The sequence below is a fragment of the Neocloeon triangulifer genome, unplaced genomic scaffold (assembly GCF_031216515.1).
Source record: "Neocloeon triangulifer isolate White Clay Creek 2 clone unplaced genomic scaffold, ASM3121651v1 ptg000001l, whole genome shotgun sequence".
NCBI lineage: Eukaryota > Metazoa > Arthropoda > Insecta > Ephemeroptera > Baetidae > Neocloeon > Neocloeon triangulifer.
The window spans coordinates 666,614-692,493 of NW_026775544.1; the positions used below are offsets into that span (position 1 = coordinate 666,614).

General features: G+C 35.9%; 2 protein-coding genes across 2 annotated transcripts; both read left to right on the forward strand.

Moving 5' to 3' along the window:
* Positions 1-1,566: 1,566 nt before the first annotated feature.
* LOC132195464 (uncharacterized) lies at positions 1,567-3,795 on the forward strand. Its single transcript, XM_059617483.1, has 3 exons — positions 1,567-1,710; positions 2,575-2,682; positions 3,124-3,795. The coding sequence occupies exons 1-3, from the start codon at positions 1,567-1,569 to the stop codon at positions 3,211-3,213; spliced, it is 342 nt and encodes a 113-aa protein (XP_059473466.1). The 3' UTR covers positions 3,214-3,795.
* Positions 3,796-5,942: 2,147 nt separating this feature from the next.
* LOC132198581 (uncharacterized) lies at positions 5,943-24,638 on the forward strand. The gene is made up of 4 exons (XM_059622693.1): positions 5,943-6,084; positions 11,099-11,345; positions 11,806-12,295; positions 22,841-24,638. Exons 1-4 carry the CDS (start codon positions 6,027-6,029, stop codon positions 23,123-23,125), a joined length of 1,080 nt encoding a protein of 359 aa, XP_059478676.1. The 5' UTR covers positions 5,943-6,026; the 3' UTR covers positions 23,126-24,638.
* Positions 24,639-25,880: the final 1,242 nt, after the last annotated feature.

A 25,880-nucleotide genomic window follows, 5' to 3' on the forward strand; every position in this document is an offset into this window, starting at 1 on the left:
ATCGCCAATTGGTCTTAAAAGTTAGGCTACCTGTTGCATCGCTACGTTTAACCGGTTGCCTAACGCGCTAAAGAGGTGCGTCCAATTTTCACAGCACCGGAATCCTGAATCTACAGGAAAATGTTCGCTCATTTAAAGTGCTCAGAAATGATTGCACAAAGTTGACAACGTGTTTTTTTTTCAATCAGCGAGGCAGTGAATTTGACCTCTTAAGCTGCCGGGATGCAATAAATTCACTGAAAATTATGATATCAAGTAAAAAATGAGTGAGTCGCGAAGGAAAAGTATGAAATCATTGAATTATAGGTAGCATTGGTGCTGTTATTGAAGGTTATTGGGTAACCGAGCCAATTATTTCAATTATTCAAACTGTCGTTTCGGGAATTTTAGTCCGTTAGATTGTATTGTAAGCTATTAGTGCTCAAGGTAAATTTTGAATAGCTTCTGTAAACTGAGATGAAATTGAAAACTCCATAAAATAAAATACAACTCCACCCCGGATTGACTTTCAAGTACACATTATCCAAGAGAGCATCTGCAACGCGCATCAAAATCTCTAGATTTATCCAAAATATAACATAATTTTTATATTTTGAGGATGGAGCATCTTTCTTTAAGCTGATTTTTTTAAAACACTGACAATTCCAACCGCTCGTTTGAGGAAATAAAAATTTCTGGAACGGCAAAAATAATTTGAAGTAAAATTAACACTTCAAACAGAATAAACAGTAGATAAAAGAGATATTTATGAGCTTTATGCAATAACAATAAAATTTGGAAGTGAGAAACAGAGTTCATGGTGATTTAAATTTATTTTTGTAGCAATGACGATATTTTTTCAGCTTTTCTTGCCTTAAGTGAATTTTGAAAATAAAATTTAATTTTAGATGGGATTTAATTAATGGGTAGTGCGACGCCTCATGGTCCACCATTTTTTGGTCAAAATCAGAAAACTCTTTGGAATAATGTTGATTGAGAGAGAGAAATTTATTGTGATTTTTTTTACTGTAGGCGTTTCAGCAAAACTGCTATAGTTATACCGGCGTGAGTGGCGTAGTGGTTTGAGTGTTAGGCTACCAATACGAAGGTACAGAGTTCAATGCTTTGACGTTGTTAGCGCGTCAAAAAGTGCTCTGTATCGTCACTCATGTTCGGGAGGTGTCGCAAGGCGCCGAACTTGTCTGCTCGAGGTTTGTGCCGTTTCCTCGAGTTGTTGGAATTCCTGCACCAAATGGGGGCATTTCATAAAGTCCAGCGGCACCTGGCTAATTTGGTAGACTTTCCAGCCGATAAGCACCGAATGGAGCTTGGCAGGATCATAGTCTATTCAAATGAATCAAAAAAAAAAAAAAAAAAAAAAAAAATATAAACCCTTTTTCTTCTCTATTTATTCTATTATTTGACTGATGTGATGTGAGAAGGAGAATAAATTTTATAATCCGAGATCGCACTACTTATGATAAAATATAAGCGAATAAGAGGAATTTTGCAAAGTTGACGCATGTCCCCCACCGTAGGCGTGATTTGCTATAAAGGCAGAGCGTGGCTTAGGCGCCGAACGCAGACATGAACGTGTGGCCGTCGCTCCACGTGCTCGCGGGCGCTGCACTTTTGGTGCTTTTGCTGCTTGGACGTGCCCCAAAAGTGACCGCCCGCCCAGCCACCGAGTTCGACTACGAGGACCAATCTCTCCTACCGGACCAAAATTACGTGAGTATCGTTGCTTTGGCTCAACAAATGCACCGCTTGATTCAAAATTATCAATGGAAATCAATAGAAAATTTTTAATTCACAAAGACAGGATATAAATTTATGGTAATATTTGTGAATCGTTCTTTAATTTTATTGTGTGTTTCACCTGTTTGAATGAAATCTGATCCACGCTATTTTGGCTGTGACTTCAATTATTAAAAATAATTTAAATATTCTAGTGAGAAAAATCATTCGGACGGAATCTGGCAATTTGTCTAATTTTTAATTGTATTTTATCAATTACTTATTTTGTGTAATTAAATAATTGATTACAATATTTTTTTTATTGACCATTTTTCCTTTTAATTTAATTGTAAATTGGTTCATCAAATCAGCAGCAAATTATAAAAGCTGCGCACTATATGAACCTCTTAATTTACTTTATAAGGTTTCCAAATTATTCTTGCAGAATCTGCAATTTCAGCGGCTAATAATTGCAAAAATTTTTAAAATTGAATACTTTGCAAGTTTTAGGTGCGATGCAGAAAAATAATTACTTTTAAAAATGCAGACTTGTGGCCTGAAAAAGTTTCTTCTTGGAAAAAATTGCTAAAACCGCATCTTTTAATAAATCCACGGCACCCTTGCTTGTTAATCGACTTTCGCGGCTTCCAAGACTTTGTGCGCTAGAAAAGTTACCTTGTTGACATTTGACTTTTGCACTTTTACAATATAAGTGGAAAAACGACACTATCTGAGACAGTAGCTCAGATTGCTGGCCCGAATTTTCTTACATGTTTGCAAACGAGTGTAACGTATGGGCCAGGATCCAATTTCACGTTCGCTGGAGCAAATTGACTGCTTCTCCTGTTTGTGTTGCAGTTTGCTGTGCCGAAAAGGACAGCCATGGTGCTTGATAAAATGATGATCGCCCTGCAGAGGGCCCTTGATGATGAGACACTCAACACAAGTGCAGCACAGCCAGAACAGGTACGAATCACTGCATTTTATTGTCAGTTTTCAACAATTCACAAATAGAAGTTAAATATTTTTACAGCATATAAGCATGGCTCAGAAAATTACCCATTTTTATTGGTTAAAACAATTTAATCCTTTTTTAATTATCTTATTTGCAAGAGGATCTTTAAAAAGTGTTTTTATTTATAAACTGGAATTTTTTAATGTAAGATTAAAAAAACATATAAACAACAAGAACGTGTTATATAAAAACCTTTATGATTATTATGTCATGGAAATCACACAATGCTAATTGCAGATGAAATTGTCAAAGGGTGATATTTATAACATCACGCCATAATGCAATAAAATTGGATGCAATAATAATTTAATGACTTTGAACACTAACTCCTATTAATTGAGCGTTTATCTTGTTGATTGAAAATATTCTAACTCTGAAAAAAATATTTTTAGATGGATTTGCAGCGTCGGAACCAGCAGAAGGGCCGCGTCTATTTGCGATGCTATTTCAACGCAGTAACTTGCTTTAGGAGAAAGAAATAATAATGCAGTTTTATCAACTACGCACCTGTATTTCCACTCTTTTTAGTAGAAGAAACTCAAATTCAGCTGTGTCGATTAAACTTTTGTGTCTAAAGTTTAATTTTAATCCAACATAAATATTAAGAGTTGTCAATATCTAGATTATTATTATTAATTTTCAACATATATTTTTTTATTTGATCTCATCTCTGTATTAATTTATTGTTTTCTTGACGAAAAAATTCAAACTGAGTTATGTCTCTAATAATTATTTTCAACAAAATAAAATTATATCGCTAATTTTTGTACCAACAAATTTCCCACTCTGAGAGCAGCTGCCAACCCACCTCTTCTTGTTTGAAATAATTTAGTTTGTTCTGGCGGTCTCTGTACAACCCAGTGACCTACACGGGCAACTATTTATCACCTGCGCGCTGCCTGCATGAGCTCAATCACGTCTCATTTTCAACACAAAAGCAACCTACACCTAGGAGCAGCTCAGCTTCTCACAAAATTCAAACGTGTCTCTCTGTCTGTTTTTACTCGACATAACATGCATTGTATTTCTTACGATGAATAAAAAAACACGCGACTACTACGTGACACTTTACATTTCTTTCTTATTGAAAGTTAAAAATTTGCGCTACCATGGAAGGTAAAAATTATAATTTTCTCTTTTTCAATTTAAAAAAAAAACACACATGCTTATCCAGCGATATTGAGGAAGTGAACAAATTCAGCGACATAGACATCAAGGAGCTGATTGTGCCAGTTATAAAAGATCGCTGGCCGTAGGAATAAAGAAATTAAAATGGAAAAAATGTGGATAAAGGATGAAGCAGGAAAGGACTTCCTTGGCATGAGAAAATTTAAATTTCAGACAAGGCGGATCCTTTTGTTAAAGGGTTTGGTGGCACTTTTGGGTCCCTAATCTTTTTTAATTCTTTTTTCTCCTACGAATTGGAATATTGTGAATACTTAATTTGTGTAATTTATGATTTATGATGTTTGGAGGAAATCAATTGAGTTGGTGACGAACGTTCGTTAGGCTGACAGGATATACGATTTTAATACCTATATGGAGCGTTTGGCAGTTCAAAACGAAAAAAGTTCATAATTTTTAATAGAATTTTAGAATTTTGAATATGTTAAAAAAAAAACTGTATAGCGCTGAATGTTTAACAATCAAATGCGTTCCAATATCGAGTCAAACTTGTGCAAGTAAATTATTTAATTTTAAATTCACACTTCCTGGTTCTCCATCCAGCCTTTGACACGTAGGAGCTATAAAAAAATTAGCACAGATTTTTTTTAGTAGCTTTTACTTTCAAACTAGGGACACTAAATTTTAATTGACTGACGTACAAAAACTTCGATTTTCAGTCTGAAAATGTCCTGTGTGCATCATTTCTGGTTGCCTCTGTAAAAGGGTGTTCGATATCCGAAAACTGCCAACTGTGGCAGGAAGGTGGCGAGGTCGCCGCGCAGCATCTACAGTGCGGTCACGGCAACCCAAGGCCAGGCAGTCGCGATTTGCGTGCTAATGAGCCACAACGCATACGCCGTTGCCTGCTGTGTGCACCTAAAAATCTTTGATTTTCAATTCATGTTAAGGGTCTGGCTACGAAAAAGTTTTTGTCTCTTGCTTTTTTACTAATTTAGATTTGTCGCCCAAAAGATTTGTGATCTTTGGAGAATTCTGTGAATTGGTTCTGCAAATTTGATCTACAAACATTTTGTTGATCTACATTGAATATCGAGAGAGAAAGTGTTTTGTTTTCATCTTCAAATATAAGGCGTGCTGAAAATCAATGGGCGCACTGCAATGAGAGTGTCAGCCCCTTGTATACATCGCGCTTATTTAGGTGGTGTCTTCAGAGAGGAATTCTGAAAAGCGACAAAATTTAATTTTGTCGTAATTTTGAAAATTATGTCAGGATTAAATGTTTGACGCGACGGGACAAAACAAATAGCTAGAACGGCCAAAGTTCTTTTTTTAAACTTAAATTAAAATTTGAAATGGAAAACTGAAAAAAATTGCAAAAAAAAATATAAATATTGTGGTAAATAAAAATGTGACAAGTTATCAAAATAATTTACATATTTCGAGAAAAATGGGCTTTCGTATTTTTCTTGATATTAGAAACAAAAAATTTGCTTGGCTGCTTGCAAAAAAAATGTGATTATTGTCGCTTTGAAACTTTCTTGCTAAACTCACAAAAGATGAAAAAATAATAAAATAGGAATAAATCAATTTAAAATTTTTAAATATCAACCCCGTCTGTTAAAAATCAAAATTTTAAATTTTGAAAGTTAGTGTACCGCATTCACTTTACTCCATCACAACGCAGGAAGCTACTGAGCCCTGAGCGTTTCTTCTGTGGCTGACAAAACTAGAAATTCATTCCATTTTTCGTCTCTATCAAAATAAACTACCTGACCACTTCACCCAATTAATTTCAAGTGGCGGAAAATCAATCGCTTGAACTGCATTAAGAATTGTTAATTCTCGATTTAAAGTTACCACGTGGAAAAATCTCATCACGCACTTTTGGAATTCCGAACTTTAGGCGGTGCGCACGATAAAAGGAGTGATTCATGAGATGAAGGGTGCGTGCGTGTGAAAATCACGGCGCGCTGGAACGAGCGTCCGCGTGTCATTAGGAGGGAGGAGCGGCGGGCGGCCGGCGCAGGTAGCCGAGCGCGTGCACCTGCTGGCCGGCGTCGGTAGCCCTGCTCTCGCGATCGCCCTACTACTACCTTTTCCCTCTCTCAGGTGGCAGGAAGGGCCACCGCGCCGGCCAGCCAAGCCAGCCGGTGCAGTGCGTGTTGGGATGATGAGAGAGCTGGACACTGTCAGCCCAGTGGTGTGGCCCGCTTGGTGTTACTCAGGTAGGCCAATTCATTTCTTTGCTTTAAATTTATAACCAATTTGTCCATCGACAAACGATAAAGTGTCTGTTAATTATTAATGCATTTGAACCAACTTTATTTATTGTTTTACTTTTAAATTATAAATTACAAACATCAAAATTTTGGTGTTCAATTTTAATATTTACCAATTCAACGTTAGAAAGGCACATAATTAATTTATCCAAGTTAACATGACTCTGTGTTATATTAAATCAATTCCAATGTGTCCAATAAAATAAATATTCTTTGTCTGCACAAACCAAATTTACAATGATACATAATTATTTCATTGAGTGTTTCAAATAAATTATAATTTAAAAAAATATTTATATTGGCAGTAATATTAATTAACAATGAAAATCATCCGCATTTTGATTTTCCCGTTTGCCCCCTCTCAACTATATGATATAGAAAATGATCCAGAAAATCATAGATGGCGAATGACAATTTTAATTGGCACGATCACAATACGGTGCACGTCATCAAAATACTTGTCAATCCATAAAATTTCTAGCGAGTTAAAAAATTGTAAAAAAGAGCATTAAAAGGATTGGTTAGTAGCTTATTAAAGATGGTTGCACTCACTTTATTAGTCAGTTTACATTCAAATTAAAAATTAAATAATTATAACAAAGTTAAGAGTAACTTATTTGCTTTAACTTAAAACCCCCCAATATTTTTGCAGCAAAAAAAAAATGAGAGAACTATGGATATGGATATAAAAGCGTAAAATTTAAATATCATGGCCAAAATTTTGATTGCTGACTCTTATTATTAAAATATTTTCGTGGGGTTTCAGGCGCAGTAATAAATGTTAAGGGCCTCGCTGAATACTGACGCGCAAATCTCCCTGAAGTCTACAGGGAACTTGTTTGTTTTTGTTACAATGCCGTGTTTAAAAAAGAAAACAAAAATTGGTTCCATGTTTCATGCAGCAGTTAAATGAAATAATCATAATTATATAATAATTTGAAAATCGAATTGAATCATTCAAACTGATTCTTTTAAATATGAATTTGATCATTAGATAAAAGTGGCTAGCACGGACTGACCGAACAATTCATAACCTTCAACAACAGCAAAGCAATTGTTACAAAAGTCGCCACGAGAACTGATGCGCGCCATCACATCATATAGTCAGTCAGTTTGGCCGCCCAGGCACTTTTTAAAAAACAGAAGGTCGTTAATTGTATCCATGAGTTGACTGTCAATTGGCGTAGTATTTCATGCTGCTTTTGCGGAAGGCTAAAACGAAAGGGCGAGTGTTTGACACTCCAATTTTGTTAGGCTATATTAGTGCAGGGGTAATAAGCAGGGAACTTATTGCTCTCTTTTTCACGAATTTTCACCGGGATTAATTATTTTTGGCCATTACAATTTTTAAGTTTCAAAAATTATTTTTTAATATATTGAAGCCCAATATATTTAGAATCAAATCATTTCACCGTATCCTGTTTGAAAAATAGCTTTTATTAGATCATAAAAAATTCTTAAAATTCAGCGTTATCTATATAATCTTATATCTAATTGGCCGCTAATTGTCAAAGCATCTGAAAAATTGCTCCCTCCTTTTTTCCAATGAATGGAGAAACCAGGCTGCGACGTGGATAACTTTTTTTGGCCCCCGCGCTGCTGAATGCGGCGCTAATTAAAATCGCTTGTGAATAATTGTGAATAGCTAATATTAAACTCGTTGGTGTGTGCAACCGAGAGAGATGTGAGAAAAGCTTCTGCTGCTGCGGGTGATTCTATTAATCATTCCACGGTATCTGCTAAAGAAACCAACGGCGTGACTGATAATGGTCCTGCCCGCGCACCCTGGCCATCAGTGAAAAAAAAGAGCGGAAGGATTCAGAGCATGGCATTGAGGCCGAGAACGTACTTATTTCTTGTGTGAGCATTTTGATTTCAAGCGAATTGAACTGAGAGATCGTTTTGAGTTTGTGGTGAGATGCCCAAACGAAGAGTGCTCTCAATAAATAAGCTGCATAATATACTGTTTTACTCTTTGTCAAAATGTTTTTATTCTGCCTTGTGACAAATAGTGCTTTTTGCATTATTGAAATCCTCTCCGCTCACCACAATGCATTTTGTCCAACGACTTATTCTAAGAAGCATATTTTTTTAAAGTGCTCCACCAACTTGGGCGCGTGACAATGTAAATTTGTATGGAATTATCAATTTAAGATTAATCGTATGACAAAAAATCGTCCATATTTTGATACAGCTTTTTTATTACGGTGGAAAGCTTTCTAATGTAATTCCATTTTCAAAAGATAAATTATAGGCCAATTTTTATTGTTTTATTCTACGCAAGTCATAATTAATAAGAACCAAAAACTACATGAAGACACAAGTGGTTGCAAAAGGGATACTAATATTGAGACTCGAACGACAGACTATTATTATAATGTATTTCTTTTGTGAAAAAAAATTTAAATGGTAGCAAATTGATTAACATTATTTCTCGTAAATATAAAATTAAATAGTTGATTAAAAATAATTTAATTAAAAACTTACTTTAAATAAAGTATAAAGATAAAAATTAATAAAAATAGTAAAGAACAAGAACTTTTTATAATATTCCCATTAAAATTGTGTCTGCCTAACAAAATATTCTTGCTTATTCAACATTCAACAATAAAATTTTTAAGTTGGGAAAAGTTTTTGTATTGAAATGAAACAAGAAATAACAAAATGTTAGTGATTGAAGAAAAATATTGGAATTTTAAAACTTTTTCAAACTCATAGTGATTGAACTTTTTCTAAATTGCAGGGTGGCCATGTTTCTTTTGGCTTTTGGTCTCTTTTTTGGCATCTCTGCTATAGATATTTAACAATTTGTCAGTTGCTCTTATCGTTAGAGTGGAGCCGCGCTTCGTGCCTTTTTAAAGGGAGTTCTTGTAAAATAATCTTAATTCTTAGGATATTTATCATTGCTAAATTTAATGAATTGCTCTACTAAGGAAAAGTTCATTGATTGTAAAGATTATTATTCAAAGAAAAGTGAAGTTACTATTCTTCGCAAGGGTTGCTACTTGGCAATTGGGCTTATCTAACTTTTAAAATACTTCACATCTTGCATAAGTGCCCTGACCACACGCTTTTAAGCAATACGTAGATTACAGTAAATATTTTGCATTTAGAGGAAACTAAAGAATGCTTGAAGAAGACAATTCTATCAAAAGTTGTAAAATAATAATGTGTTGTCGCTGCCCTCCTAATTATCACTATATTCCTGGGTCAGATAAAACTTTTATATTGTTTATCAGAACAGGTTTAATGATTGACTGGTGCACCACAAACCATACCAAGTCTCGGCTGTGTAAATTATGAAGACGAAGGAAGATCTCTGTGCAGCGGCCGGCGCGGTAGCCTCTCTTTTTCCAAGGCTCGCTGGTCGTGAACAGTGGTTGCTTTTGTTTGCACAGTGACTGGCACTTTAGGTCCAACAGGTGCGTGACGACTGCTCGGCGTTTTTCATCCACGGCCGCATGGTCCAGCGTCCAATACCCCGCTGGACATCCCAGACGCGGCCGCAAATCCATTCCCAGCAGTTGCATTAGATACGATTCTATATATTATGCTCTCTCGCAATGTTTGCTCTTCTTTTATTTGCCATCATTTCTTTTCATTCCCCGACTCGCTTCGAGTCCACAGATTTGCCTTTCCTATGGCGTTTTTCATTGTTTGCAATTTCAAAATATGACTAATTCTGCAAATCACTTCACCTGCATTGATTTATGCATGCGAACAGATTTACCCTATTTTAGCGTTGGGGTCGCAGCAATTTCGTGCAATATATATACAGTTGTGAGTTTATTGCTATGCTGTATTATTGCACTTTTTATTGCCTTCATCTAGTTCATCACGGCGATAAAATTTCTCATCGCAGTGCGCCCCATTTGAGACGGTTCAGAAAAAGAAAAAGGGAAAAAATATTAAAAAAAATCAAGGCTCACCAGGCTAACTTTTGTTACATTTTTTATGTAATTGCCCAAAAATTGACAGTGTGAATCTGTGAAAAAATTTCAAGATATAGACGAGGTAACATTCAATTTACTTTTTGTTTGACGAAATTTTTGTGCTCGTCTTTTGACTCTTTTTGGAAAAATGTCACTCAAATTTTTGCACAAAATCATTGCAGCGTTATTAGATATCTTAAAACGTGTTTAATGTGGATCGCGGGGCGTGGGAATGAATCGCGCCGTGTCGTTCGATCCGGGAGCCAATATTTTAGAGTGACGCTGAACATTTCGGTGCATGTTTCACGCCTTGATGCCCACCCTAATGACGAGCCGACGTTGCGCGTTACATCAATCAATACATTACAAACTGCAGGCCGAGGCGCTTCCCAGAATTGAGAGTTTCGGTTCGGTGGCTGCTCTGTAATAAGAAAGGCACATGGGACGGGTCACTGCCGTGCAACGCCGTTTCTTACTAATGCTGTGGTCGAAGCGTTCTTAATTTTCTCACCATTTCGAAAATAATACAAAAAATCCATGGGTACCTTTCAGTATGAAAAGCTGTCTAGATGGATAAAGTTGACTTCAATTCATTTATTCTCTTGCAACAACTCAAAACAAGGAATGGAATATTGCATTGGGACAGATTCGGCAGCGGGATCTAGTAAAATGCTCGTGGGCCCCATTGGAAATAAAAAATGTTTCCGAATCAAATGAACTTGTCTTGCCATTAAGCGGTAAAAAAATCATCGATCAAGTAAGGCCAAAACGATAATTTTTAATAATTATGGAAATTCCTTATTGTTCCTAATTATTATTTGTTAATTCTTTTATTGCCAATAATTTTCTAATTCTTGTCCTTAATATTTGTAATCAATTCGGTGGGGCACGTCTTCAATTTAAAGTTTGAAATGCGCTTTTTCACTTTTTGTTTTTGTTGAAATATTGTATTATTTTATCACTTTAAATCTTGAATGGAAAATAATTAATGATTAGTTGACTGATAAATTTTTCTGCGTCTGTTGCAGGTGAAGGTGGTACCGAAGGCGAAGCCACCACGGAGACACCAAAATCACGGAAGCGGCGTGCACAACAGGCAGCCGCACCCCTTAGCGGGGACATGGCTGAAATGAAGACGGAGAGGGTAAGTCCCGCGCCGTCTCCCAGCGGCGCTAACCTGCCCGCTCTTAAGCACATGGAACAAATGATGAACCGCAACTACAGCGATTTCATGCGCAGCCTGGCAGCCAAGTACAACAACTCTAATCCAAATGAGTAAGTAAAAAATGGAAAAATATTATATTAAAGCAATATCTGAAGTTTTAAACAGTTTCACTTTTGAAAATTCTTATGTACTGAAACCTAAAAATGTTTGGAAATCGTCAGAAGGATCGTGTTTTCCTCCTATCAAGCGATATATTATTATATTAGTTTTATAAAAATAAACCTGTTAAACTTCAGAATTGATAAAAAATCTTATATATAAACATTAAAATTCATGCATTAAAATATATCCCGCGCTTTGATTACTAAGTGTTGAACAGCTTCAATTAAAAAAAGCAAAAACCATTAAAAAAATTTTACATTACGTTATATTCCTTAATTATATTAACATATGAAACCTATGAAAATTTATAAAAATTATTTACTCTGCTCATTCAATAAATATTTCAAAACTATCAAATTATTCGCACTAAAATGGGAATTACACGATTTTGCTTGATTGTGGTTTCAGCTACTTTAGCTGCTCAAGAAACGGCTACCTTAAATCAGGTCCCTTCCCCGAAGCGGCGACCTCTGCACCCGAGGTGCCCACCCCGAAGGTCTCCAAGCCAGGCGAGCCGTCGCCGATTCTGCTGGGCCACCCTGCCCTCGGCTTCCCAGGCATGATGGACATGAGCTCGACGCAGGCGCTGCTCAGCATGGTGCGTTCCGCCAACCTTGAGCAGTACTTTAAGGGCAAACAGGGCCCTTTGGACCTGAGCGCAGCCGCGCCACACCTCGCCAAAAAGGTCCGCTCAGAGCTCAAGAGCGTTTCGCCAAAACCGCCCCCTCGCTCGGCCAGCTCTGGCAGCGCCAACAGTGGCCCTGCAGCCCCTGCCGGCCACACTTGCCCTTCCTTGTGCACCGACCGGCCTTGCGAGGGTCAGGGCGTCTCGCACTGGGGCGTCGAGGACGTGTGCAACTTTGTTGGCAGCATCGACATCTGCGAAGAATACACGGAGGTAAGAGAAAACTTTTATTTTGTTTTATATTTTTTGCAGTTTACACCTTATGGTGCAAATTTTGGAGGTTTTAATTATAACAATCCATTTAAAGGAAAAAATTTGTCAAGGTTTCTTGCAAAAACATAAAACGGAAATAAAGCAAAAATCTCAAATATTATTAACTGTTATAAATATAAACAGGCTCAGAACAACCTGAATTATTCTTACAAATAGACTTTGCGTTACAAAAATAAATACACAATTAACGAATTGAATAGAAACAATGTGGCTGTTAAAATGAAGATAAATAAATAAAAATAATAATAACAACAAGATTCACAAATCCGTTCTCCCAAATACAAAATTTAAAGAATTGATGCCACTTGTTGAAAGATAAACAAAGCAATTGATATGAGTAAAAAATGCCGATCTGCTTTTTAATTTTACCGGAGGTTGAAATCTCTGCGGTACATTAATATTTAATATATAGTGTTATGCGGTATGAATAATGCAGCAGTTGTTGGCTGGCGTGATTCAGTGTACTGCTGGACCAGGTCGTCCGTTTTATTTATTTATGGCCGCGCAAGCTCGGCTCTTCATTTATATAAGGTTGATGATTTTTGTGAGAGGATAATATAGAATGCTCTTTGTATACACATGCAGCGAGAGGCAAGAAATGGAGAATCTAAATTGTCCGTCGCACGCTTGCTCGCGCGTTTGTCCGTAAATGCAACTTGACTGCTCTTTATTCTCGTGGGAGTTTAATGCATTTAAGCTAATAAAGTTTCTTATATCGCGTGTTAGAATAGTGCAATTTGAAAAAATGGTATATTGTTGCAATTAAATATTAAATCCGAATGGCGTATAGTAAAAAAGGATAAACCGGGATGAACAAATAAATATTCAATATAAACGCATAAATAATTGCTTAATTGATTACATTAGATTTGACAAAATGCATTTTTGTTATTCTTCAGCTAAAAGCTAATTAAATCTTTGGCAAATAATGTTTCATTTGAAATTAGGCTGAGGAATAACAACAATACTCAATTTTGTTAAAAGACTAAAATTATAATAAAAATTTAAAATTAATGGTATAGTATGCAATACAAATTAATATTTATGGAAAGCTTTTGAAGTTTGATCTAGTTTTTTCCGCGCTTTTTCTCGTGACACGATAAAATGAAATAAATTTACTCAAGACTCGTTTCCCATTTATAACCAATAGCGATGCCTACGGGATTTTTGCCATTTTTACTATCTGACTTGAGAAAAATGTGACCAATTATTGCTATACATTCAATCCGATTTGATTTTGAATCTGAAAGTCGTATGTGTTGTTATTTATCATCATTTCAGCAACACTGGCAAAATATGTTGGTGATTGTGTTGAACAACAAGAAAACTAACGCAAGTCTATAAAGTTAAAAGCTTTTGTGGTGGCGGCGACAGGAATCAGCCGTGTGATAATTTCATACAGAAACAAGACAGGTCTGGTGACTTGCGTGGCATCAATAAATCCTGCTTTGCCTTTTTTGCCGAGCCGTGCCGCGCCACAGCAGCTCGTTGGCAGATTGCGCAGCTGCACCTGCTCGCACGCTGCGCGTTATTAATACCAAACTTCCTGTGTGTCGCTCTACAACTATACATCTCTGATTTAAACAGCTGTTTTAATGACCATTTTCGAGCAGTGATATATCATATTTTTTGTACATATTTTCTTGTGGCGATCGCCCACTTATTGAAAATTGAAAGCGGAGACCAAAGTATTTTTTAGCAACATTAATAATTAAAGCAGCCAAAATGAGGGAGCTCTTATACGTCAATGTTTTAAAGATTTATGAAGAGCGGTTAACAATGGGCGTGCTAAAAGCAGATCTTTACCCATATAACTCGCAGCCCCTGGGACACTCGAGTCTCGCCTGAAAAATCCTTCCTATGGGAAAACACTTGACTTTGCCGCCCCTAATCTCTCATACTTTGCAAAAATTTGGAAACTTTAACGTCAAAACTTCAATTTAAATTTTCTGTTAGATGCAAATGTAATTACTACCTTTAGAATATAAAATATAAAAATTTAGCATTAATTTATGTTTCAAAATTAAAATCTTTTCCCGAGACGAAATAACGTTTTTGTTTATTCACATTCAATTAAAAATTTTAAATTTTAAATTTTTTGATTAATTCCCCAGCTATGAAAGATAAAAAAAATCTGTTGATTTAAAATGCACAAATCTACGCAGTAGAAATATTGGATAAATTAATAAACAACCGAAATAATAATTTTTGTTTACTTGACATTAGCCAGCGGCGGTGATAAAAATCTCGTCGTTTATTATTTGTGTTCTACATTCAAAATAAGAATAGATAATTTGAAAATGATCAAAAAGAGTCAAATCACAATTTAAAACCCAATAAGTTAGTAAGTATGAATATATTATATATTATTATGTTATTTATTTATTGCCTTTCTGTCTCACAATATAATAAATACATACAATTTTTCAACTCTTTGCAAGGAAATAACTAGAATGAAAGCATCGCTCTACTATTATCAATAAAAAAAGAGCCATCCGTTGTTGAGCGCGCAAGATGTACATATGCGTTCTTCCGCTCCACACTGGTTGCAAGACGCGCCTTGCGGTGAACCGCGGTGGCCACCTCAGGTCAGAAGGTCACATCCGGTCACACAGAAGGGAAATAGGAATTTCACGGCTCGTTGCTCTTTTTCATTGAGAAAGCAGAGAGGATTCAACTCTGCTTCCGTTCCTTTCTGCGGTGTGAAGACGCTTAAACTTGTAACACATCCCTAACAAATCAAAATTTTATATAGACACATTGGTCGATTCGAGATTGAAAAGCAGTCTCGGAGAAGAAGACAATTAAACTTTTTTAGAGAGAGAGAGATGAGTTGGCAGGGTCGGAAGGTCGTCCGCTCGCGGCTCCGGCCAGCAATAATAGAGGATGATATGGCGTGACTGACGAGAGCAACGTAAAAAAGCAACCCTGAGGCGGCGGCAAAGGCCCCACCTTGCTCAGGTCGTGACCTTCTCTGCTCCAGTTGCCCCGCCCCGCCTGCCAGTAGCCCAGAGCTACCGCCCGTTCGCCGGATCGGCCGCCCGCCCGCCCGCCGACCAAGGCCACAAGTGTACTCTCGTGAACTCGCAACACGAGCCCTTCCCTCACAAAACGCGCTGACCTGTCACTTGACCAAAACACATCGCCACCACTCATTCGTTTGCGATCATCGCCGATCGCGCGCGGCCCATTGTCAAGGACCGCGCGCAGCTCATGCCGCGATCAACGCGCCAAGATAGAGCCACGATTGCAGTCCGTTCGTTCGTCTCGATTCGGAAAATTGAAATATATCTTGGGATATTTAGAAATTCATAAAAAAATCACTCTTCCAAAATGAAATTTGCAAATTTACGTCACAAAATTCTTTCCATCAAAATTGCAGTCATTCAGAATTAACAAACAGAGCTAATCAGCACTGCTTCAAAAAAATTTAAACGCTAGGTTTTGCATGAAAACGTTTTGCAACACCTTAATTTAAAAAAAATTTAATTATTTATTATAGAATTAATAATAAAATAAAAATAAGGAAAAGAAAAACTAAAGATGTTGAATAATTATCTTTACTCCTATTGAGAATTGACATTCTTTATTCACTCTAAAGCATATTTTTTTACGCCAAAATCATTTTCTGATTACCATTTTTGAGTAGCTCAATTTGAAAATTTCACTACTTTTTAAAGCAAATTTCGCACACAAAGCACACCTAAAATATTTAGGGCGTAGGAAAAATTGGGAAAAATGTAGCATTAATTAAGAAAACGACATTCCTGATTTCTAGAATGGTAACTTTTCCCGTAAAAGAACTCCATAGTCAACCATTTAGGAACAGCCACTTTCAATCACCCCAACAACATAATTTACTGTCACCGTTAAAAATATTATCATTGGAATTAATTTATTCTCCATTTATTTTATTGCATAAGAAAAAGTACAAAAAAAAGATCATTTATATGAATAAACCTGCATCAAAGTTGCAAGAAATATTTCAATTAAAAAAATATACACTAAAAATACATTATAATTTTATATAATTAAAAAGGCTTCATCGGATGCGAACACGCGCATCTTTCCGGAATTTTAAAATACATAAAAATGAGAAAAGAAACCTAAGGTCCCATAAAATGTAGTAATCATGAAAAGCTTGGACTGATCTAACTGTCAAAAAAGGCTGGGCTCTATATAAAGTGGAATAAGAGAGCTGGACTGGAGCATATCTCTGCAGGTGCTATTAACTTCATCTTTTCTGCTCTGCTTCATCAGCTTTTAACGTTTCTGTATATAATTGAACGCAATAAAATTAGGTCCGGCCTGATGGCTGCCGCGAGGTCACGAGCCGTGGACCGGGACTGCCACGCGAGGGTATTCTGCAGGACACGCAAGGCCCACAGGGTGCGCGTGTTTGCATGCGAGCGCACGGGTCAGAGGCCGCCGTGAGCGCCCCGGGGATCGACGTGAGGAAATGCGCGTGGCTTTTGGCAAACGTAATTGCTCCGAAACGCAAACTCGGCCGCTCTCTTTCCTTCGTTTATTCCTCTCTGTCAAGATAAAGCAAAGATTCTTATTCTTTTCGTTTTCCTCTCCTTGGTTTGTTCTGTCGAGATTATTCACAGACCAATCAATTGACGCGGTTTTGCACTCCGGAGGATCGGTAAAAATACAAATATGTTCATCTCATATGATCTCATTTACTATTTATTAATTTAATATTGGCTCGTCTTGTAAAAAATTATCAAGTTGAATATGCAGATTTTTTTTTTATAAAAATGAGGAAGTTGAAATTCTTGCAATTATCGCATTTATCATATTTACTTTACTCATGTTTTAGAATTCAATTAAAATCGTGCCATTGTTGACGTCATGTTTGAAATTGAAGGGAAAAAGTTTTTGATTTTCATATGATTATTTTCATTTTCTTCAATGAGAATAAAATTTTATTGAAATATAATATAAATGTTCCTTTCAACAGTTTTTATGCCTTCAAAATCTGCATGTTTTGTTTTCCAATTCTACAGTTATAGCGGGAAAGATTATTTGTGTGTTCGAATTTCTTAAATTTCTGCCATAAAAGTCGCACGAAACTCCGAAGGGCTCCCGTGTATAATTTTTTTGAGAGATCAAATAGAACAGATAATTCTCATTTTCCTTAAAGCAACAAAAAAATTCAGGCAATTGAAATGAGACCCGGATGTTCATATCTGGCAGTCTAGAAAATAGTGTTTGGACGATCAATGCAGCATAGTAGGTAAATAGGCAAATTAAATTAATATAATTTGAAATTAACACATCAAAATTAAATTCATAAAATAAAAAATTCCCAACAAATTTAATAATTTATTTGATGATTGATTGTGGTCGCTGCCATACTAAAAATCAACGGCCGCATCTATAAAAAGATTTGCTTGCTGCTGGGAATTAGTACCGATCTCTCACAAACTGTTGAATCATTCGATTAAGTGCGCAAAATTGATTTGGACAGCCACAAATGGGTGCATCAAAACTTCTCAAAGGTTGTGAGAAATGTAATAACACAAAAATATGCCGTTGTCCGCCATGGGAAGTGATCATCAGTTAATAATATATCCATTATTATTTCGGTGTGGGAACCATAAAGCAATGTCTGCGTAATATAGCTGCGGCTTGGTTCCAAAATAAATATATACCAATACAAAGATCTTGCGGCTGCGGACGTAAGAAAAAATATTGACTGGCTACCTCGCAATCAAAATCGTTGAACTTCTCCTTTTTTCGGTTTTTTTTTTTCTGATAAACCTCAAGCAGAAGGTCATCACATAGAAATAAAATAGTTCTTCTGCATTACTGATCACCAATTAGTGCCAATCTCTTTTGGTGTTTTGATGTATTTTCTGGTTTTTTTTATTGTTATTGTTTTTTGCTATTGAAATATTTTTTTTTTCTATTTTATTGTACAAAAATTAAATAGCATTGCTAGTGAAAAATTTAAACCGGGCACAATTAAAATGAAGTCTCGCTTTTTTTAATTTCCGCATAAAAAATAAAAAGCTGGAATTTAATTTAATGCAACAAACAATATAAAACCTCCTTTTGCAATAGTCATAAGTCATAAAATATTAAACTAAGCATTATAAAAGCTTGAATTTAATTTCAGATTGAATTGCTATCTAAAGACCTTTTCGCTGATTTGAATAAATAAATAAAATGAAAAGTTAGCGCGACGCGTTGGGTAGCAGCGATAGAGAAAGAAGAAAGGAAGGCATGTGCTCCAATGACCTCGGCAACCACGCCCAGGGCACATTTATTTAGAGGGGAAGAATCATGATCAGCAGGTTCAGGTTGAGAGCGCAGAAGAAGCAGATCAGGTTCAGAGGCTGTGTAAAAGATCGTTTGTTCTGAGCAGCTAGTGCGCGGCGGCGGCGGCGGCCGGCCGGTATTTAAGCACAGGTGTGCGCGGACAGGTGCAATGCCTAGCTCGCTGCTGGCCGGGGACAGTTCAACTCTGGTCCAGTAATGAGCAAGAGGCTCTCATTGTTTCCAGCTCACTCACTCGAGCTGCTGAATTTCATAATGCAAAAAACGCAGACGCCAAGATTTATTGCATTGACTTGGCAATTTATTGTTATCGCGGCAAAGTTGCCCGCGGATTATATATCCTCATTATTAACATTAATTATATAGCTCGCGACCAGCTCGACAACTTCTGTTCAACTTTGGAACAACAGGCAGAGCAAGCTTCTTTTTTCAAAGTCCAATTTTTTTTTATCTTTAAAATCTGTGCACCGTTCAATTCAGATAATTTATTTCATTCAGGATCAATATTTATTATACAAACAGTTTCAGAAGAGAAGAATAAGTAATTATTGAATGCTTTTTTGCCCAGCAATTAAATTTGTCCCTGCGTAATATAATTATTTTTATTCTTGTTTATTTCTATTTTAAAATGAAGTTTTTTGTGACAATTTGGTAAAATAAAAAAATCACAATAAAAATAACAGTTAAGTTATAATTAAATAAGAATTTTGTTAAAAATGCTTTTAATAGGAAGTTGCTTAAATTTTTAATTAGTTACCAACGTTTGGCGTAAATATTATGTTATATATTAACAAAGTTAATACAACGTGCAATGATTGGATGGAGTCGCAATCGGACAGACTGTTTATTTTTATAAAAAATAAGCTTACAATCAGATGTGAAGTTCAGTTGTACGGAAAATTTAAATACAGAAAAATGGAAATGATTTGACCACATGATAGTAGGCAAGTTGCGTTCAATTAATTCATTGCAGCTTTTACTTGTAAAGAGTCATTTTTCCCAAACAAAATTATGCTCAAATTTTAAAAAAAATCACGTTTAAATTTAAGATTGTTTTTTATTAGTAAGAAAAGCCTAAAAAAAACGAGTTTAAACTTGTGATTTTTTTAAATTACATATTACGGTGTATTACGGTGTCAAAATGCAGTACTCCGGAGTGAACTAGAAGAAAGACTTCTTTCGGCAAACATGTGAAACGATTTGTAAGAATCGGACAAAATGCATGGTGATTTGGGGTGTCTCTGAAGCATGTGAGGGACGAGATGTTTATCGCAAAATATTGGCCTGGTCCGACTCGACGAGTAAAAAACTTTTGCGCAGAGAATATATTATAAGAGAGAGATGAATCTGTGAGTTATTGGCGGTAATGGGCCTGAGCGGGAACTCGCCCATCATTCCGACACTGAACGGATCCGAGTGGGTTTGGTATCGCGGGCAGGGATCGCGCGCGACGGACGAGCTAGGGCCGCGCGCATAATTGGTGCTCGCTACCGCGGGCGGCAGGGCGGGTTCGTAATTACAGATGGGAATGCAGCTCGGGACGCGCGCAGCATTAAACGCTGCTGACCCGGCCGCCGCCGCGTGTCGTGACCAGCCCAAGTAACAAGCGCCCCGCGGCCACCTGACCTGGACCGAGGACCCTGGTCTGTTTTTCTGCGTTGGCCTTTGGGTCCTCCAAGCGAGAGAGAGATGCCACCGCGCGATCATCTCTGCTCTTTTTCCACCGTTCTCGCCACGGCACAAGCAAGACGGAATTACATCAAGTCATAAGCTATAATCATGGCTTATCAAACAAGACGTGCTGCTCGGCGATTATTTTCCCAAATTGCCCGCCTCACCGCAAGATGGATTTTTTCGTCGAAATCATGTTTGCCCGCAGCTCTTTTTACCACTGATATTGATTTATTCAAGTAAGAGAGAAGAGAAAGAGAGACGCGCGGACACAAACATTCGCAAAAATTTAAAGGGATTAAAAAAATATAACGGAGCATAACTTTATAATCTATGCTCAGAATGACCAACTATTTTGTTTTCTCAGATCATCCAATTAAACAATAACAATCAGTTCAAAGTTCAAAACTGTGTTAAATGTGTATGAAGGCGTTTAACTCCCACTTGAATTTGTTTAAAACAGACTACAAAAATTTAATAACCACTAAAACCTCATCGGAACATTAGAAGTCACGAATTTACCAAAATTTCCTACTTTCCGTAGATATATCTTTTAAGGGCATCTTTTCTTTATAACTACTGTTTTAAAAATATCTGATTAAATTTGAAATGTGGAAAAATTTGTGTGTGCCGCTATATCAGTTATGATGGAGTAAAGAAAAAGGTGGAACAAAAAACAATTTTTCATTGAATACAAAGCCTATTTTCTCCACTCCATGAACGTCTCCTCGAGTGCCGTTTTCGGTGATTTCTTCACTCAAATATTGTGCAGGGGTTTTCTTTTAAATCATTGAAAGGACAAAATAATGTAAAAAGTTTTTTTGTTAATGTTTTTCTATTACCGCAATGCTTTGTGCGATTTGAGATATGGATCAATTATAAGAACAAGATATTTTTAAGTAACAACTTGTCAAAAAATTGCATTTGATTTGTTTTTTTCCTTGCCTTTATAAAAAAAATTTTGACGCAATTTATTATTTTCATTAATATTAATTTCCTTGCGATGGAATTTTCAATTTTTGACACCGAAAAAATCTCGATCGTCTTTTTTGTGCAATAAAACTGACCAAAACTCATTTTTTGCCCAAATAACGGTCTAAAATTTAGTCTACTTTGTAAAAAAACTTATCGAAATCATAAGTTTCACATTCACAGCCGTATCTATGACCGAAAGGAATACAAGTTATTGCTCTCGGGTTAATGTCCTTTTCTAACCTGGCGACAGCAGCAGGCGAAAATTTGATAATTAAAAATCTGTGGAAAACGCAACTGTCCGCAGCGCAGTGTAGCGCACAGATGGCCAAGTGCAACAGGTGGTCGCCACTCTGCGCTTAATTATGTGCCACTGCATTTAGTGTAAATAAAAACCGCAATAAAATTATAAAGGAAAGAGCTAACTCTAAATCTAAACGAAAGAACATATTTATATCTAAAAACATTTTTTAATTATAGATTTAAATTGGCTTAATATTTTATGCTTATTTTTCATTTAAATAATTATTTTGGTGCAATTTTGAATTTTTCGCCGCGTGCGAGATCAATGAGTTGCTCGGCGTCCGGAACGGTAGGTCTGAGTGAGAAGGAATGAACAGCCACAGGTGTGCTGGTCATTAGCTTTTCACGCGAGCGCCAGAGATTTTTAGATTCTCTCTCTTCCTAGTAATGAGACACGCGTGACAGAGCATACCGTCCTATGAAATTGCTTGGACTTGCTGCTCGCTGCATCCAATTTTTATTCTTTATCCCGCTTTACAGTCAGTCACACTCGGCCGTGTCAAAATCGGAGCGAAAAACGCAGCACGTGCGGTCAGTCAATTATTTTTTGGAATTACACGATACGTACGTGTTCATTTGGGGGATTATTTTCCATGACAACTCTTTGCATGACGAATCATGCAGCGAAACGCACTTTTTACAATTAGATCCGCATAAACGTCTCCTGCAATGCAGTCCACCGAGCACAGATTTATTTCAATATTTTTTTGCGTTTTTTTTTTTCATTTTCTTTCGTCGCCATATTGTCAAAATAATGAAAGCTCTACAGAATCTTAATTACTATTGAGGTAAAATTTTGGAGAAAATATTATATAATTAGAAAAAATATAATTTTTTTAAAGAATAAACTCCAACGCTACTTAAATATTGCTAATGTCATCAAAATTGTATTAATTCATTCATTTTTAGCAAATTCGAATTTTTTACAGGGTTTTATTTTTCCGCGCGCTAATTAATTGGATATATTCTCAGTCCATTGTAAAATTACTTATGACAAGTTTGCCAAACGGTTCATATGTATAATTTGGCCTGTGGCATTTTTTTAAATTTTTTTTTAAATAAAACAATATATCAGTTCGTTTTATGGAAAAGTATATAAAAAAAGAACACTGAAAATTGATTCCAAGAAATTAGAAAGCAAATCGCTCACATATACGCGAGTAAAAATTTAGTCAGAAAATAATTTTTTAATTACAACTACCGAAAATGATGTGAATTGTGTTGATTGAAATGAATTTTAATTTGTTGAAGGTGTTTCGAGAGCAGTCGATCGACGGTTCGGCGCTGCCCCTGCTGACCGAGGAGCACCTGACCAACTCGCTGGGCCTGAAGTTGGGACCGGCGCTGAAGCTTCGAGCCACTTTGGCGCGCCGGCTCGGACACTGCGCGTCCTGTCTGCACTGCGTGCATTGCCACGGCCGCGCCGCCTCTCCCTCCGCCACCCACGCGCTTTCGCCGCGCCACTCGGCGTCGCCACAGGCCCCGCTGGCGCCGCCGCGTGCCCCCAGTGCCGGTCCCAGCAGTTCGGCGTCGTGAAAAGCCAACTTGTACATTGCTCAATTAATAAAATTTGCGTCCCATTGTCAGGTGAGAGAAAATAAAAGAGAGTGCAGCGTGCGTGCTGTTGGCGGCGGATTTGTTTGTCGCTACATTTTTCCCAGCACGTTTTTCGTGAATATTTGTGCTAAATTCTGAGCTATAGAGTAGTTTCACTTTATTGTTTTTATTGGAACCTCATTGCATAAATTAATATTTATATACCTTTTGGGTTTCATGTCGCGAAAATGCCTGAAATATATCTCAATATAGATTAGTCACTCTAGTTCTGCATTCATTTTTTCATTTCATGCAGAAAAATCTCATTATGTTTTGCAAGAGGTGTAGAATTTTATAACATAGAAATGTTAATAAAAAAAAAATAAAAAAATAAACTTGAAGAAAATAAAAATCTAAATCGGCAACACGAAGTGAGTGCTTTTATTTTATTAAATGAAAACTGCATTTTTCTGAATCTGAATTTGAAGGTCAGAGTGATCTTTTTAAAAGATGAGAAACAGTATCTGTGATAAGAATTGAAATTACTTTATATTATTTTTATTGGCTAAAATAATGATTTTTTTTTTATTTAGCAAGAAATAAGCACTCAAGGAGACATTTGTGAAAAAAAAAATTGGCCCAACCTTTGCCTCAAAGTTTTGCTTTTGACTCGTTAACTATTCTTTCTACAAGATTTCCCCAGTTCAAATTATGTATTGATCAAGAAGTTGTTTATGGACCTTTCTGAAGTTCGTATTTTATTATCGGTTCTCCAGATTATGTTTTCTTTCTTTTTTTTTTATCACATGCAAAAAGTTGAGACCGTTATTTATTATTTAATAAACATCTAGATTTAGTGTTAAAAAAGATATGATTCCAATTTTAACTTGAAACTAATAAAAGAATGATTTATAATTGTTCATGCAAGGCCCCAAATCATAAAATACGTTTCATTTTGCAATTAGTTTACTTTAAGTTGTATTTATAAATATGTCATAAACTTATGAAAGTTTTGGACAATGGAAGTAGTCGTAGAGATTTCTTAATTTTTTTTTTTGTAAATATTAATGTTGTAGCATTGTTGATATGATTGATGAGTTTGAAATTTTTGAAATTGAGATTATAATTGTTACATATTTAACACCAGCGGTGTAAAACACAAAGATGCAACTTTCTCATTTTCGATTTGAACACAAACATTTTGAAAAAGTTCAATTCTTTTAAAAATAATGTGGAACTGGCTATCTGCACAAAGAACACTCCAATTTAATTTACTTGAGCGCTCTTGAAATTTACTCCATATTTCTATTCTTACAATCAAAAATTCCAGAAGTATGAAAATTATGAAAAAATTTTGTGGTTTCATTGAGGCTCATGAATTGAGAACGCGATTTCCACTCAATGAGATGAGTTCGTCTAACTAAAAATTAGAGCATTTTTGAAAATTTTTATTGCGCGCTCTGAATATTAAAAGAAATATGTAAAAAACAGTAAAAAAAATGCGGATTAAATCGTGCATTGGTCCTAATAAAAATAATCTTCATAGAAAATAATGAATTTAATCATTTTTTTTATCCAAAACGTTCAGCATATTCTAGATTAGCAATTTAAGATGGAATTATAGTATCCTTGAATTATGTACAGTTGAAAGATTTTGCGATAATTAAAGCAAGTGGCATGTGACGACAACTCATTCGTTCTGCCCCTTTTTTGCCCTTTCTAATTTTCATAACACGAGCAGTCCAAGCAAGAAGGAGTTTATTGCCTTCTGCTCCATTCCCTCTCTGCAATAAATAATTCGGTCGGTGCCACGCCGCATCTCCACGCTCCACAAATTTCTTCTCTGTCCGCAGTTGACTGCCGCCGAAAAGGTAATTATTGCCTCGCTATGCGAAGCCGAAGAAGTAATTCTGACCGCTCTGCATAATGACCCGCGCCGCTGCATATTATATATCTGCTGGACTTTTCGCCGTCCATAACACTTTACGATATCAGCGGCATCAAAAATTAAGGTTTTTATGAGTCTTCATCATCGTGGCAGGAGTATATTTTTTCTATCAAGAGACATTTTATATTTTTGCCTTTGCGCTTCTCAATGTTCAATAATTATTATTTCATAGAATTTCTTAAAACATCTTGCATGAACATTCAGGTTTTTTGTTTTATTGTGTAAATGTTTGATTTTATTTGAGTGATGAAAACAATAAAAGACGAGAAAGGTTATTTAGATTCTTTAGATTTAGAGAGATTAAAAAAAAAATTAATTCTATATTTCATTGATAATTGTAATATGTTTTTGTACACCTTAATGTTCATAAAATTTTCTAATATATATTTCACAAATTTCAATTTATGTTTTAGTTTTTTAATAAATCAAGAACTTTTCCGTGTATGCAACAACCTTCACACTGCTTCACGCCTATAAAAGAATTATATTATAAATAATTAGTTTGCACTCAAAATAAAAAAAATAGTAACAATAGTATCTTGCGACTGAATGCGGCCACAAATAAATGGAATAAAAAATACTCATCAGAAACTCACCGCTCTTTGCGCGCATCTGCATTGATAAACAAACGGATACATACTGGCCTTGTTGTCTTGCCTAAAGTCTCGATTGTCTACGGAGAGTAAATAACAGCATAAAAATTTATTTGTATATAGAAATGGCCATTTTATATTTCCTATAAAATTTTCAAATCGGAACTTAAAATTACAATTTTATTTTATACATTGAATCTCCAATTATTATTTG